Consider the following 16,012-nt stretch of genomic DNA (forward strand, 5'->3'; position numbering starts at 1 on the left):
ACTTAAATGTGGGTCCATACAAGAAAAATCAAAAGCAAGCGTATACTCCACACCTTAAGGAAGAAAAAAGCCACCATCAAATTAAGGTACCTTTCCTTCTCTCTCCTATTATTTAAAATCTATGCAAAATCTTAAAGATATTATAGTATAAATTATAAGTTGTATTTAATATAAAATCAGTCTTATATAATTAAAATTAAAATATAATTTTGATTAGATGATGTTAATCTAAAAATTATGTATATTATCTCTCATCAGAAGGATATATGCAAAAGCCACAAAAAGGCTGTTTATTGTACTATATTATATTATATTATATTATATTATATTCATCCATCTCTAAAAGAAGAAGCGGCAGAAGCGCCATGCTACCCGAATTGCAACGTCGTCGTTTAATTTACAAGACCCTGCTTCTTTCTGCTTCTGCACCGCCTCTCCCGTCTTTAAATTCTTCGCCTGGAAAAATCAGTGCCGTCGAGTAAGTGGCCCCCAAATCTCTCCTATTTCTTTATGGATCTCTCTTCTGTAATCCCTAATACCCTAATTTAATTTTTGTTTTTTTCTTTCGTTTTTTTTTGTTCTTCTTCGTCATCACCACTTGAAAACCCTAATAAATCCCTAAATCAAATTTATTCTTCACATTATTGAAATCTTGGATCGGCATTTCTGTTTTCTTTTTATATTCTTGACTTCGCAGCTGAGTCAACTCATTGACCCACTCACCAGGTCATCCCATTCACGTTAGTTTCTCCATTTCCATACTCTACTTGTTTTAGCTGTTAGCATCCGGTTTTCAACTGAGTTAACTCATTGGCTGTCTCAGTGAGTTGTTGTTCAAAGAAATTTTGTTGGAAAATTCGAGATTTTGAAGTCGTGGTTAGGTACTGAAAAGAGGGATGGGAAAAATGGAGGGTAGCAAAGGTTCTGGTGGAATTGGTGGGGATAATGGGAGCTCCAGCGAGGGTCGGCCTCCGAACCCTCTCGCACCGTGTCGACAGTGTTTTGGCCTCGATAATAGTCCCGTTTCCTGTAAGAAGACGCTTGTTCGGCACCAGTCCCTTGTAAATTTCTTTCTCAAAATTTCTGCATTTTCTCTTTTTTTTTTTTAATTGTTACTGGGTACTGCAATTGCTTGTTTGCTCAAATTTGTTATTGTCATTCATAAAAAATATATTTTATTGAAAAAAATTTCGTTGAATAAAGTTTGGTTTTTGTTTTCATTGAATGAATTTCATAGCTTCCTGGTATAGAGAATATTCTTTCTTATCTCTTGTTATTCCTTTATTTTTTTTGGGGTTGATTTCTGGGTTTTATTTTTGAGCTAAAGTCAAGAGAGGCACATTCTGTTAAAAGGGTCGAAATTATTCTGGACAAAACAACTGTCCTTTTCTGGAGTTTAGATGAGCTATCATCATAATTGGTTTTTTAATTTCTATATCATAACTGGTTTCATAGAGCTGAATTATGTGCACCCGATAGTTATATCTGACCCAACTGGTTTGATTAACGGTTTATAGAGTTCTGATGAACTGAACCAGTCGTATTTCTATTTGTATTATTCTGACCATATTACAAACATATTTTTTTTAATGGTGAAAAATTTTGAAGCTAAGATTATTTAGCGTGTTCATTGCCTAAGGTTCTGCATGGGAAGCTATTATTGTGAAACTTGTTATTTACTCTATATGGCCTACTTCTTTTTACAAATGTATTAAGAAAATATTTTTAATATAGTTAAAACAATTAATTTTGTTTAGTCTTTTCCTAATATATCCTTCTCCACTTATATTACCCCATTAAAAATTAAAAAATTCACGTTACTAAATTATTATTGAAACTATTAAATTTTACTTTTCCAATATATATTAAACAGGGATATATTAGTAAGCTAATAAACTCCTAATTTAAAAAGAAAGTGGCCTATAGTTTGAACAGATAAAAAATGAAAGTAAGCTTATCTTTGTGGGACGGATGGAGTATTCATTTTAGTTTGCAACTTATTAGTCAAAGCATTTTTTTTTTTCTGATTCTCAGTGATACTGATTTCTTTTGTTGTGCCATTAGGTACCATTGTCCAATGGCATGGTTTATTTTTATGCAATTTAATTTTACATTTTCTTTTACTGTATCAATTGTCAGGGATTAATGATAATTCCTATTCTCATCGTCGCGTTGAGCTTGTTGCTAGAGAGCTTATACTTCTAACTAGATACTAAGTTGAGCTAGTGCATACAAATGGCTCTTATTATGTCAAGGTTTCTGTGAATCACAATTTTTTTTCTTGGATGAGTTTCCTTCCCTTTTGTCGTTCGCATAAATTGTTCTGTTTCTTTTTATGGTTGTTCCTTTGGTTTATGGAAGTATAGCATTGCCTTTCTCACAGTTAAAGTCAATTTCTTGCTACTCTTGTCCGTCTATCCTTTTTTTTTTTTTTTTTTTTGAGGTTTTGACAAGTTGTTGTCAGGTGCAGACAAGGACATCAGATATATCTGTTGAACCTGAACTTGGTGCAGAAAATCAGGACACAGATTTCATTCCAATTGTACGTTCTGGAGCATGTGAGGACATTGGTTTTCGCCCAAGCATGGAAGATGTGTATATATGCATTGACAATTTTATGAGTGACCGTGGCCTTGATAATGTTGTCAATGGGCCCAATGCCTTCTACGGGGTATTTTTCTTTTCTTATGCTCATGGCACTCGATGCACTTATATATTATCAATATTTCATTATGTACTTTATATATATATATATATATTAGTTTTAAGGTGTCAAATTCTCGAGAAATTGTAAGTTGTGATGGTATTTGATGATGGTGGTACTGATGATGGTAGTGTTGCCTAGGACACAAGACATGGATCATATGTATATAATAGTTTTGGTCTTGCATTTGTTTTGAGATTCAATATTTGGGCAATTAATTTAACATCAATTTTTACTGGCTGTAAGGTGTTTGATGGACATGGAGGGAAACATGCGGCTGACTTTGCATGCTACCATTTACCAAAATTCATTGTCGAGGATGAAGAATTCCCAAGTGAGGTTGAGAGGGTTGTTGCTTCTGCATTTCTACAAACTGATGCTGCTTTTGCAGAGGCTTGCTCCCGGTATGCAGCCCTTGCTTCTGGCACCACAGCACTGGCAGCTCTTGTTATTGGGAGGTAAGTGTTCATCTTACCCACCAATTATACTATCTTATTGATTATTAATTGTTTCAAATATTTTCTTTTCCTGGGATGATTCAATTGTCTTTGATCTTGGCCTTCCTATTACTGCCCTGAATTTGCTAGCTTGTGTGTTTAGTCTCCTTTTTATGGTATGTAGAGGGGTATTCTACTGGCTAGATTCTTAATAATCTATGTGCTTTATTGTGGAGCTGAGAAGCCAAATATAAGAGCAATGTAGGCTATATTGAGTCAAAAATGGTTTAGGCTGATTTCATGTTCATGAGAAGACTAGTTTTTGGCACATTTCTTTTAGAATCTGACACTGATTAATTGAAGATCACAAGAAGCTGCAGCTACGAGTGCAGCTGTCACATTCAGAAATCTAATCATCCATAATATCACACTGGCATCTTCTAGTGCACTTTCCTCTTTTCTGAAAGCTAATTCACGAGTGCTCAAAATGTGTAACCATTTGATGCTGGTTATATGTTCTTGGTCTTACTATCTGATGACAGGTTGTTGGTGGTGGCAAATGTTGGAGACTGCCGAGCAGTGTTGTGTCGTCTTGGCAAAGCAATTGAAATGTCTAGAGATCACAAACCAATTTGCAGCAAAGAGAGGAAGCGTATCGAGGCATCAGGGGGGCATGTTTATGATGGTTACCTCAATGGTCTACTTAATGTGGCTCGCGCTATAGGAGACTGGCATATGGAAGGAATGAAAGGCACAGATGGTGGGCCACTTAGTGCAGAACCAGAGCTTATGACTATTCAACTGACAGCAGAGGATGAATTCCTCATTATAGGTTGTGATGGGCTCTGGGATGTGTTTAGGAGCCAAAATGCTGTGGATTTTGCCAGGCGGAGGCTTCAGGAGCACAATGACCCCATCCTGTGTAGCAAAGATCTGGTTGATGAAGCTTTGAAGAGGAAGAGTGGGGACAATTTAGCTGTTGTTGTGGTGTGCTTCAGATCTGGGCCTCCCCCTAACTTGGTTGCCCCACGCTCGAGAGTGCATAGGAGCTTCTCTGCTGAGGGTTTAAGGGAGTTGCAAAGCTTCTTGGATAGCTTGGCAAATTGAGATGGTGATGAATGCTCCTTTTCAGTTTCTTATTTCTTTCTTTTTGTTGTCCAATTTAAAGTTTTAGTTGTAGTTTTAGATATTGAGAGAGTTGAGGTCGACTGTAACATATGCGGCAGCAAGTTGGTAGCATAATTTGTTGCTTTGCTAGGAGTTCAATTTGTCTTGATTTTAGGCTTTTTGGGTTTTGTATGAGCTCAGATATTTTAAACGGAATTAGTTATTCCATGGAGATAGTTCAATGTGCTGGATTTAATTAACCATGCTTATTCTATTTAGGCATGAAATTACTATTATCTGTATCAAAGGATTCAAAGCATTGCGCCCTTTTTTTTTTTCTTTAAATTATGTATATATATATATATATATATATATATATATATATATATATATATATATATAAAGTTTTTTATTTTGGACAATTAATAAATAATTTGTGCAAATGAGCCCAAGGAAAATGGAGCCTAACTTGAAAGTTGGGCCAAGGCTGGGCAACAATGAGGATAGAAGCTCCCATAAATTTATCTACTCTGTTTGAAAGCATACTGACAGGTTGGAAATCCTCATCTGTGCTGGAAGTTAAAAACTTTGATGGAGAAGGCAAAGATGAATCCAAATAGCACAGCAATGCCAACAATAACAATTGCAACAATTCCAACAAAGTCATGTCGAAACCCAAAATAACTCCTCAGGAAATGTTCCACAGTTTCACCACTTTCTAATGGTTCCTTTATGTCTCCATATTGTGAAGCAACCAATCCATACAGTGTCCAAGCAATAGGGCATGCCCAATAGTTCCATCTCCACCAGACAGGAATCCTCTGTCATATGCAAGTTTAAGTCTCTTTTAGTCATAGTCCCTCTTGAAATTTACTAAAAAGAAATCCATGGTGTAGTGACTCATTGCAGTATGAAATATAGAAAGTGAATGAAATATATGAAAATTCTGTTAGTACGACACTATTCATTATAGTGTCACTATACCTAGCGAAATTCAAGAAAATAAATAACATTAGGGAGTTACCGTTCGAGGAATAATAAATCCTGAGAAAATGTTCCATATTCCATAGAAGAAAGATGAAACTATTGCAGCAATGTGGTGGTTGGGTGTAATGGCCACAGTCATCATCCCATAGAAAGTGAAGTATGCTAAGGTGAAGTACATGATGAATATGTACCATAAGAACTTGCTGATTGTCCATTCAAACCCAAGCATAGCATACACTATACCTCCATAAGTTATAGTCTGCACTAAAATGTATGGAAGTTCAATCATAACCTGAAAGGCAAGGCAAATGATTAGTTGATGAGACAATGTCATCAAACTCCAGAAGAACCATGGGAAATGCAGAAGTCTCCCATTTTTTACCTTTTTCATTTACTTATTATGCATTGCCATTGACTTCTGGACCTTGGTAATTTTCAATCTGAGAAATTCCTTAACCCCAAGCTTTTAATTATATAGAATTATGGGTCAGGAGTTGATAAACTTTAATTTACCTGTCCAAAGGCATATGGCAGTTCAGAATACATTCCAGCAGCTCTTTCTCTGTAAAATACCGTTCTCTCAATAGCCACAACTGGCTGTACCGAAGTAGAATTTTGAAATCCTAAGAAGAGAACAGCAGCATACATGGAACCCATTGCATTAAAGAGGTCTTGTTTTCTGGTACTGCAATGTTCAAACCTTTCATTCAAGTTGGAGAGCAGGGAAGCAAGGTGTTAGCCTTTATTAGAAAGTATGCCATAATTATCGTACCTTTTGGAGCCTAGATTCCAGAATATTGTCCCAAACATCAATGCTATGAATACTGTGAATAAGAGTCTCACTGCAGAGTATGGAGGGTTTCGCCAGTATGACCAATGCTGCTTCCATAGGCAAGCCATACACTGGGTAAAGAAGGACTGTGAGTATTGAGTTGGGAAGTATAGATCCTTTGAACCTGGTGAAGGTTTGCTTAGTTCGTTGATCAACGCCTTGTTTCTCCTGAAATTTTCACACATTATGTAATGTTAGTACCTGCATAACAGTTAGAGATAAATATCCCACACTGAGATGATACAAAAGAAATTACAGCTCAAAACATGACAGATCTCCATGTAAGAATCGTATTGGTTTGGCGAGATAAATATTCAACATTGAAATAATATAAAAGAAAACAAAGCTTAGCTTGAATTTCTAAATAATAATAAAATCTGAATTAGACACTGATATACTTTTATGATTCCTACCAACTTCTGTTTTGCAAAAAATAAAAAAATAATTTATTAATTCACATCAAAGTTACAAAATTTAACCCCAATAGTTCACAAAACCCTTTCCTTTTTTGAAGTTAAGGTGATCTGACCTGTATAGTTCCGAGTTCTTGTATATATCAGAGAAGTTAATACCAAGAGCAGCTTCTTGTGCTGCAGTAGTAATTTCCAGCATCCAAGTAGCAGGATTATAACCATCCTTAATCTTCGGAATTCCCTCAATGTCCTTAGAAAGATTTAAGTCATCATTGTCAGCAATTTAGCTGTTAACTCTAAAAGATTAGAGCGTCTTTAGCATCATGCATTTACTAGCCTAACCTCAAAATATTTGATCAGGTGGCAAGCATGTCGACCAACTGGACCCACATAAATTTCTTCCCCTCCCCTCTTCAACAAAAATAACTGTAATGTGGCATTCAAGGTATTAGAACTTGAACATAGTCAGGAACCCAAACAGATTATTAGTTCCTTATTAACAGAGAAATTCTCACCTCATCAAAAGCATCAAATATGTCAATGCTTGGCTGGTGAATGGTGCACACAACAGTTCGCCCAGTGTCCACTGTGTTCCTCACTGTTCTCATAACTATTGCTGCTGCCCTGGCATCAAGACCAGAGGTTGGCTCATCCATAAAGATTATCGATGGGTTGGCAACAAGCTCAACCGCAATTGTCAGCCTTTTGCGTTGCTCAATTGATAGGCCATTTACACCTGGCAATCCAACAAGTGCTACTCTTAAATTGGTCAGCTCCACAAGCTCCATGACTTCCTCAATAAACATCTGTAATTCATCAATTAAATTTTACTGTTAATAAGCTGACACTTAAACAGAACAAAAACGCAGTTATGTGTTCTGATTTCTGTTGGTCTATTGTTCTTTATAAACGTTATAATTTGCAGCCTTGATTTTCAAAACTATTATCCTAAGACTAAGTCCTCTACCCATGCGATCTTAAGGGCACACGTTCCAAATCTGCATTTAGGAATGGAGCCAGTGGAGTCGCACCCTAGTTGATCATGAAGAGGAGCTCCATTCTTATCAACTGAACTAATCCTATCAGGTATTATTTTCTTTCTTTTAGTAAAGGAGTAAGGAAGATGACTAAAACTTACCTTTCTTGTATCAGAATCAACCTCAGGAGGTAGCCGAAGCCATGCAGAATAGAGCAATGACTCGTAGACAGTCACATGTGGGGAATGGATATCAGTTTGCTCACAGTATCCTGATATGCGAGCAAAAGTTTCTTGCTTCTTTGGATATCCAGATATTGAGATGCTTCCGTCAATGTAACCACCCGTTTTTCTTCCAGCCAAGACATCCATTAGAGTGGTCTTTCCAGCACCACTCACACCCATTAGAGCTGTTAGGACTCCTGGCCTAAATGCACCGCTAACACCCTTCAAAAGCTCTAAACGATCCTCAGTAATACCTTGAGCCTTCATTTCCTGCAAGTATGATGTAAAATTCAGGATGCAGGCACATCTGGTAATTCACACAGTGACTGAAAGATTATTAAAACTAATGATACGCGATAAAGCTAAAACTATTTTAAAATATTCTGTGAAATAACATTGTGCTAGGCAAAAAGAGAAAATGTTAGCTCATGTTTCAACGTTTTCTTTTTTTTTGGGCACATAGCTTTGTTGCTGGTGGAGTTGATGAGATTTAGTAGGTAAAACTCTATGTGCACAAGTAAAGAAATGAGCCATACCTAAGCATGGCATTAGTTGAGAAAAGAAAGTAATATTTCCCTATAAAAAGGAAATGTTGCTACTGGAAAAAGTGTGCAGAGAAAAATTGAGAGGGCTGGAAAGAGTGTTTTGAGAGAGCTAGCAAAATGAGGAAGAAAAGAAAGAAAGAAAAAAAAAAATCTTTGAATGTGTATATGTATATCCTCTATTTTAGTGATGAATTTATGGTTTTCTTTTTCCTACTTGTTCTAGCATAAATTTCTTCCTCCAAATCCAACAGTTGCTTTGTAAAAATGCCTCAAGGTACCTGTGGCATGTCTACAGCATATCTGACTTCATCAAAAGTGATGGAAAGCGGTTGAAAAGGTAGAATCATTCCCCGTTTCCTGTTTTGATTGGCATCACTAAAGCTGCTCACTGTTGTGGAAGGTGTCCTGGATGAGGCACTTCTTTGGCTCGCACTCCCTCTTTCTGCATTGTGTTTATAATGATCAATGATATACACCTTGAATCATAAAAGGAAGAAAAACAACAAAAACTGGAGCGTCTTGTGACTTACCTAGAGAGCTCTTCCCTTTTGATGATAGCTCAATTGACTCTCCAGTTTTGGCAGCATTTTTCTCAGCATAGGCCTCTTCCGATATTAGTGCTTGAGGCCTGCCAAATGCTGCAAATTGTTCAATCATCAGAATAGAGGCCATATGTTTGAGAACTGAACATGGACAGAGGAATACTTACGATCAAGATATTTTAGTGCCAAAGTGAAAAGGAAATTGAATAGGAAGATATATCCTGTCAAAGCTCCAACTGCAATCCAATACCAATATGCTTCAGGGAAAAGTCCACGAGACTTCATGAAAGCAACTCCTAATGCCTCTGTTGAATTAGGAAGAAACTGAAACCATAGAATTTCCAAACAACGGTTAACAATATTTATCAATTATCATTTTCTGAAAAATTCAAATTTGGGTTCAAATTTAAGAAAACGAAGCTTACATGGTTCCAACTGTTTCCAAGAAATTCATTCACAGATATACCATTCTGCACATACATCATTGGTGAGAACCAGTAACCCCATATCCACCATTTCTTCACACTATCTGATGCAACACAATATATTCATCTCTATCTGAATTTACATCACATCAAATTGAAGAATGAAATAATGTTAACAAATACATTTAATTCACCTCTTGATATGATAAATCCACCAAGAATTAGCACAGCAAGTAATGCAAATGACCCAACTGTGTTAGCAACAATAACACTCCTTCCTAATGCAGCTGTCAGTCGAAACATTGCTGATGCCATCTGGCTAGTAACTAGGAGTATCAAGTACTGCTTGAAAAACCTGCCATCAGGAAATTTAAGTAAATTCTGGAACCAGAAGTACAGAGATGAACAAATAAATGAGATTTCTGGTTACACACCTTCCAATGTTTGGATCAAAGCCTATAACATAATATGTCATGACCACCCATACAGCAACTTCTACAAAGGAAACAGGGATCTTGAGAATCCATGTGGGTAGCGCATATGCCCATGCAGGATAGAAGAGAAGGTCTCTTTGCTTGTAGAAGACAGGAAGTTTCATGATGGTCATTGCAAGCTCTGAGAATCCATTGAACACAGTTACGATGATTGTGTAGAAAAGGGCACCCAAATAAATTCCACCATCTGTTTCTGTGTTTCGGTGCATCTCCGTTCTTAGAAATATTGTCATTGTCACGAAAGCCATTATAATAAGCTGAAAATAAAGGAAGACAACTAAGCAATTTCTGTCACATCCATGAACTTGCATTATAATTCTGGTTGTCAACCATTTGCAAGTCCTGGGCAGGCATTATAGGATGCAATCTCTATCAAAACTGGAAATTTTGTTCTTGAATACTAAAAGGTGATCCAGTGCACGAAGCATCCCCCACTTGTGGGCTCTGGAGAAGATTGATGCGTGCAACTGTACCCCTTTTTCGCAGAGAGGCTGTTTCCATGTTGTTCTTGCATACTAACTAAAATATTTCCATCAAACAAGAAAAAAGAAAGAAAAGATAGCATACTGCTACTCACTTGGGTCATCTTGAAAATGTATACAAACGAGTTCCTCTTCACGAGTAAATATTCCCTGGAAATGCAAGCTTTCAACAGTTCCTTCTTGCTGATACCATACTTTTTAGTTGTTAGAGAATCAGGGTGAGCTTTGGTTTTGTCAAATGGTATGGCAAGTTCATCACCTAACTTTCGACCAACATGGAATGATTGAAATGCTTCAGCAAATTCCTTCACTGCAACAAAGCTATAAGGCTCATCTTTATGTGCCCAGTACTGCTCTTGATCTTTCTTTGATGTTACCTATCACATCCCAATAGAAGAAGCTTGTTAATGATTTCAACGTGTCATAAATATTGACACAGTATGCATGGCAGATTGCAACTTTCAAAGAAATTACTTCTTGTAAAAAGTCAGCAACTCCTTTCCTCTGAGGACATCTGAATCCCCTGTATTCAAAGAACTCAAGCACATTTTCGCGTGGCCCTTGATAAACAATTTGTCCATCAGACAGAAGAATTATGTCATCAAAAAGATCATATGTTTCTGGTGCTGGCTGGAGAAGAGAGACAAAAGCAGTTCCATTGAGAATGTGGATTGATTGCCTGAGTGAGTTAACAATTTGGAAAGTAGTTGAACTGTCCAAACCAGTTGATATCTCATCCATAAAAAGTGCTCTTGCTGGCCCAACCAGCATCTCCCCTGCATTGTATGACATAATGAAAATTTGGGGATCTTCATGCGAAATGAGAAAGAGATTGTGTACTATTGTCTATGATATCATACTTGTCTAATATTTTACCTGTTGTAACTCGTTTCTTTTGTCCACCAGAAATGCCTCTTACCATTTCATCACCCACCAAGATATCAGCACATACTTCAAGTCCTAAAATCTGAAAAGTTTTAAACACAGAAAGATTGATTATATAGATATTCCACAAGTGCATTTTTAATTATTCTAATTGGACATTTCACTTTGTACCTTGAGAATATAATCCGTAACAACATTTGCCTCTTGCCCTTCTAGTGCAGCTGCCTATAGAGTTTCAAGTATTAAAGCATATTTTAAACATGAAAAAACACTTCCTTGCTTTGTGGAATCTCACAGATATTAAATGTCCATTAGAATTCACAATTTTACATGCAATTAACAGCCTCTTACCTTCATGTAGATATCAATATCTGTGTCTGGTTTGATATTTGCTGCCTTTTCCCTTCTTGCTAATTCTGCTAACATTTCTGAACAATTTCAGAGTTCAAGAATAATCAGTTAAACCATTTATAACTACTCTGCTGGGGGTATATTTTAACAATTATTTGTTGCTGACCATAACCGATTCCAACGCCTTGACATCTTGCAGAGAAAGCCAGTGTTTCTCTCACAGTCATTTCTCCTATGTGGAGATCATATTGACTTATATAAGCTGATGTCCTCTGTGGTACAAACTCTCCCATTCCATGTCCATTGCACGTCACTCTTCCTGAAAACTAAAATTTCAAAAATATCTATATCAGATAATAAGGCAAAACATTTTTTCAAAAATATGAAACAGCATGTTGTTCGGTTAAGAAGCAACATAAAAAATTTTTCCTTAACTTTTACTTCACAGCAACCAAATGTCAAGGGAAAACCAAGAATGAGGCAGTTGCCTATGGCTCTAAAATGAATAAGGTAGTCGACCAATTTAAAAGTTAAGGATCATGACAATTATGGCATTGAAACTCAGACATGCAAAATATTTGATTCCTTGTTATCATAGAATGAGGTAGAAATTGGTAGAAGAAAAAGAAAAAAAATGAGCTTTAACGGGAAATGGAAGAGAATGGCTACTTACTTTTAGTTCTTTACCCAGTTTTCCAGCCAAAGCCAAAAGTAACGTGGTCTTGCCTGAGCTTGGTGGGCCTAACAACAGCGTCATTCTGCAAAAGTTGGGATAGTACATGAATAAGAAACGAAAATGCTATGATAATTTGATTAACACAAATATTTACGGTCACCTTCGAGGCTTGATAATTCCACTAACATCATTGAGGATTGATAATGGTTTCTTTCTACTTGGAAGAACATGAAGATAATTCAAGAATCCCTTTGGAAAGAGCCAGTATGCAGAGTAAATGAATTACTTCTTGCAAATTAGCTACCTAAACATAACCAAATATGCACATACATGATTCTGAAAAGTTGTTATACCTCAAACATGTTAGCAGAGAAGTTGAACATTGTCGGTAATGCTCTGCTTCCAACATATGCTTCCGTTTCAACACTTAAATGCTCGAACCGGACCTCAATTGTTGGCATGTCAAGCCCAACTCTGCATTATAAAAACACACAAACATATAATCAAACACAAAAAGAATATAAATTTGCAGCTGTTTAAAGATGTTAAAATTATGTATATACATACTTTTCAATGCGGTCCTTGAGCTTCAACAGGAATTTCTCATTATCTTGCTCTGCAATTTTGACTAGCCTCTCAAGAAGATTCCTTTTTTCTATTAATCCTAGGCTGTTTACATCAATCTCTCTAGATTGACCTTCTTCTTCGGTAAGAATGCCCCTCCTTACACGCAAATAAGTAGGAAGCTTCTCTAAAGCAGCCCATTTGAGAGCTTCTTCATCATCTTCAATATGAGAAGAAGACTTGGAGAAAACTTCCAAGGTAGTGTTCCTCCATATATTAGAACTACTTAGACGAGCACTACTCACTCTACTGGTTATATCGCCACCTTCCATTTTCAGCTTTCAATGCTAAAAACTTCAACTTCAATATAATCAGCAAACAAGAACAATTTTCATGTGGCAAAGCTGGTTGCTGTTTCTCTTTTAAGTGTTTGTGCAAAGGGAAAGACTAAATGTCTCTCTCTCTCTCTTGCACTGTTCTTGAGTAGAAGGAATTATGAGGTTTTTATTCTTTGGAGTTTCTTGCATTAAAAGAAGAATCTATATATACATATATATAGCAACCAACAAAATAACCTGAAAAACCTACCAACAACATTTCTTCAGGCAAAGTGGGGTTAATGTGATCATGTCCACCTAACCTTAATTTAATTGATTGATTGATGCAGAGGACTTCTCTCTCTCAAACTTGCTCATCAGAAAATTTCTATTCATTATGGTTTCAAGTGATAGGTGCATCTCACTATATCTTGAATCAATAATAGATTGAAATTAAATGAGAAGATTTATAATCAAAAAATAGTAAATAATAGAGACATTTTAATTAATTTGAGTATTAAACAATTATATTATGTAATGATACTCCAATCACTAGAGAAATTGTTCGTTTTGGCCATAAGGTCCCTTGGGTAAATCACACATCGCCAAAACACTGAGATGGTCTTAGGTTCAAAAAGTAATGATATATAAAATGTGGGAATTAATCACTAGAGAAGCCTTTTGTTGGAATGGCCTGGAGAGTTGGAAGAACTCCAGGATTAAGCGTGCTCGCTTGAGAGAAATTTAGGATTGGTGATCTCCATTCCATCTATGGGACAAAACCGTGAGGCTTATGGCCAAAACGGACAATTTCTCTAGTAGTTCGAGTCCGATCGTTACATATTATTAACTCATGAAAAAATTAAAATGTTTTTTTATAAATAAATTATATGATTAAATATGAACAAGTCAATCACATATGGTTTTAAGTAAGTTTGGAAAAATGATTAATTGCATTCTCCTAAGCACTGAATAATGCAATGAATGGTCAATGAGAATAATTTGATTGGTTTTTTTTTTTTTTTAAATTATGAATTAAAATTTATTTATTTATTTATTATGAAAAATTAATTATCTTTATTATGAGAAATGGAGAGAGTTATCTTTTTAATGTATAGTCTATTAATTATTATTTAGTATATTAAGTATTTATTAAACAAAAAAATACTGCATAGCTTATCAATTATATCTAATTTTATTTTAGTTCTATGGTTAAATCTTTTCTTTTGACTTGTAATGGGAAAACGACAAAGCAAAAGGGCAAGCTGACCTATAAGGCTTCTAGAAGAAGTGGTAGCTCCTTTTTGATTCCCTATTTTAGTGTTTATAATAATAATAATAATAATAATAATAATAATAATAATAATTGGTTTGTTAATTTATTTTTGGGTGGTTGCACTGCACTTTTGAGATCTCATATTATTGTATGTATGAATGGTAATGAGTCAAATTTTTGTGAGCATTTGATTTGATTGGATTATAATAAAATGAATTTAAGTAATGTATAATTAAATTTGAGATAGGTTTAATTTGAATAATAATACCTGTAATAGATTCAAATTTTGTAAGCTGAACATTGTTATTCAAATTCATTTATTTAAATATTTAATTAAATATAAAATATATATTTTTTATAATATTATTTATAAATTTTTATATATTTTCTTTTAAATGAAATAGAATTTAATTATTTTATGAAATTATTAAATTCTAAAATATAAATTATTAATAAAAAAATAATTTTTTATGTAAATTATTAACTAAAATATATAAAATTAAACAGGTTCGAGTTTTTTTTGAGTAATAGTAATCGGATTTGAAACGGGTTTAGGTAGTTGAGAATAAATTTTAATCGAGTTTAGAATGGGTTTGAGTTTTAAAAATATTAATCAAATTCGAGTTCGGATATAATGATTTTCACGGATATCCTATCCATTGCTATCCATAATTGTGTGTGAGAGACATAAAATTTAATATATTTTAACAAATTTATCATAATTTTATTAAAAGGTGTATATCTTCTCTATCTTACGAATGTGCGTGTGTCATTAACTAATTAAAAATAATAATAATCGGTACAATGATATTTAATTTAATTGAATTTGTTTATTTGTATATTTTAGATACAGATGGTTGACTAAGTATAGATGACTTTTTTTTTATTTAATAATTATAATATTATTTTAATTACTGTACATAAAATCACTAACTAATCCACAGTGACATTTAAAATTGGATAATTGCAATTTGCAAGTTAAAGAATAGAACAATTTTAGATTGAAGAGGCATGAAGCCAAATCCTGCTGAGTGGAATCTTATTGTAAGTAGACTCTTTTTTGTTCCTTATTGGTATCCATAACTGCAACATTTCACATCACCAACAAGAATTTGAAGAATTAGTTTATCAGTAGAGTTGAAGTCTCAGACTTTAAATTTAATTTTATTTATTGTTAATTGTCATCTAATAATGTGTCAAATTAGTCAATTGATATTTAAATATTAGAGGATTATCATAACAACTTGATTAGGAAGCTTACTGGAGTCATAGAATGAGCATATTCTCTCATAAAATTGATGTTATTCCATCTTGCTAATTGCCAATCTGGTGAAATATTCTATTGTATTTATAATACTGGGCTAGCACTTCATTTGAATCTCTTGTATTATAAAATAAATAGTCAATTATTGGATTAATTTTGTTTTTGACATTTATCACCGTCTCTTAAAAAAGTTGAGTATTCGATTATTGTAAATGGGAAAAATTTTCGTTGGGAGTTTATCATTGGATGATAGCGGTGGTGGTTGTTGGAGGCGAATGCAGGTGGGGTGGTAATGATAGATTGGTGGTGAGGGTACTTGGGTGGTGGCTAACTCCATTATATATTAAAAAACTAGATTAATCACAAGATCTTTACCTTTTAGGTTGTGAAGTTGGAATCAGCTCCATCATCTGATCTATTAAGAAGAAGAATTGATTACAATCTGTTACTAACTACTAATAACATTTGCCAATTCAGCTAACTACCAGTTTCTTAGCTCCACTAACCAAG

At 34.8% G+C, this 16,012-nt stretch overlaps 2 protein-coding genes across 19 annotated transcripts; one reads left to right on the forward strand and one right to left on the reverse strand.

Annotated features, from left to right (window-relative positions):
* Positions 1-301: 301 nt before the first annotated feature.
* Positions 302-4,575, forward strand: LOC110654085 (probable protein phosphatase 2C 22). Of its 2 annotated transcripts, XM_058146058.1 has the most exons (5): positions 342-478; positions 698-1,061; positions 2,465-2,671; positions 2,951-3,162; positions 3,684-4,575. In XM_058146058.1, exons 2-5 carry the CDS (start codon positions 897-899, stop codon positions 4,246-4,248), a joined length of 1,149 nt encoding a protein of 382 aa, XP_058002041.1. In that variant the 5' UTR covers positions 342-478; positions 698-896; the 3' UTR covers positions 4,249-4,575. The 2 variants fall into 2 exon arrangements, with proteins under 2 accessions (XP_021665660.2, XP_058002041.1); XM_021809968.2 differs by having other exon boundaries at positions 302-1,061; positions 2,471-2,671.
* Positions 4,576-4,707: 132 nt separating this feature from the next.
* Positions 4,708-12,977, reverse strand: LOC110654082 (pleiotropic drug resistance protein 1-like). 17 transcript variants are annotated; one of them, XM_058146057.1, is made up of 24 exons: positions 12,649-12,977; positions 12,435-12,555; positions 12,242-12,330; positions 12,079-12,163; positions 11,572-11,731; positions 11,406-11,482; positions 11,226-11,279; positions 11,046-11,136; positions 10,644-10,945; positions 10,265-10,546; positions 9,628-9,944; positions 9,388-9,548; positions 9,194-9,297; positions 8,936-9,092; positions 8,795-8,864; positions 8,505-8,610; positions 7,619-7,951; positions 6,996-7,286; positions 6,823-6,906; positions 6,597-6,730; positions 6,008-6,235; positions 5,749-5,920; positions 5,273-5,527; positions 4,708-5,069 (listed from the first exon to the last, which is right to left on the reverse strand). In XM_058146057.1, the coding sequence occupies exons 1-24, from the start codon at positions 12,975-12,977 to the stop codon at positions 4,812-4,814; spliced, it is 4,260 nt and encodes a 1,419-aa protein (XP_058002040.1). In that variant the 3' UTR covers positions 4,708-4,811. The 17 variants fall into 17 exon arrangements, with proteins under 17 accessions (XP_058002040.1, XP_058002038.1, XP_058002039.1 ...); XM_058146055.1 differs by having other exon boundaries at positions 8,505-8,643; XM_058146056.1 differs by having other exon boundaries at positions 8,505-8,607; positions 8,786-8,864.
* Positions 12,978-16,012: the final 3,035 nt, after the last annotated feature.

This window comes from Hevea brasiliensis, chromosome 4, assembly GCF_030052815.1.
Source record: "Hevea brasiliensis isolate MT/VB/25A 57/8 chromosome 4, ASM3005281v1, whole genome shotgun sequence".
NCBI lineage: Eukaryota > Viridiplantae > Streptophyta > Magnoliopsida > Malpighiales > Euphorbiaceae > Hevea > Hevea brasiliensis.

What these genes read in the sequence shown, in the direction of transcription:
- LOC110654085 (XM_058146058.1), top strand. Translation starts at nt 897, where the DNA reads ATGGGAAAAATGGAGGGTAGCAAAGGTTCTGGTGGAATTGGTGGGGAT. An exon ending in TTGTTCGGCACCAGTCCCTT is followed by an intron (nt 1,062 to 2,464) that starts GTAAATTTCTTT and finishes AGTTGTTGTCAG; the next exon opens with GTGCAGACAAGGACATCAGA. An exon ending in GGCCCAATGCCTTCTACGGG is followed by an intron (nt 2,672 to 2,950) that starts GTATTTTTCTTT and finishes ACTGGCTGTAAG; the next exon opens with GTGTTTGATGGACATGGAGG.
- LOC110654082 (XM_058146042.1), bottom strand. Translation starts at nt 12,977, where the DNA reads ATGGAAGGTGGCGATATAACCAGTAGAGTGAGTAGTGCTCGTCTAAGT. An exon ending in TTACGGATTATATTCTCAAG is followed by an intron (nt 11,137 to 11,225) that starts GTACAAAGTGAA and finishes AAAACTTTTCAG; the next exon opens with ATTTTAGGACTTGAAGTATG. An exon ending in ACATTTTCAAGATGACCCAA is followed by an intron (nt 9,945 to 10,264) that starts GTGAGTAGCAGT and finishes CTTTATTTTCAG; the next exon opens with CTTATTATAATGGCTTTCGT.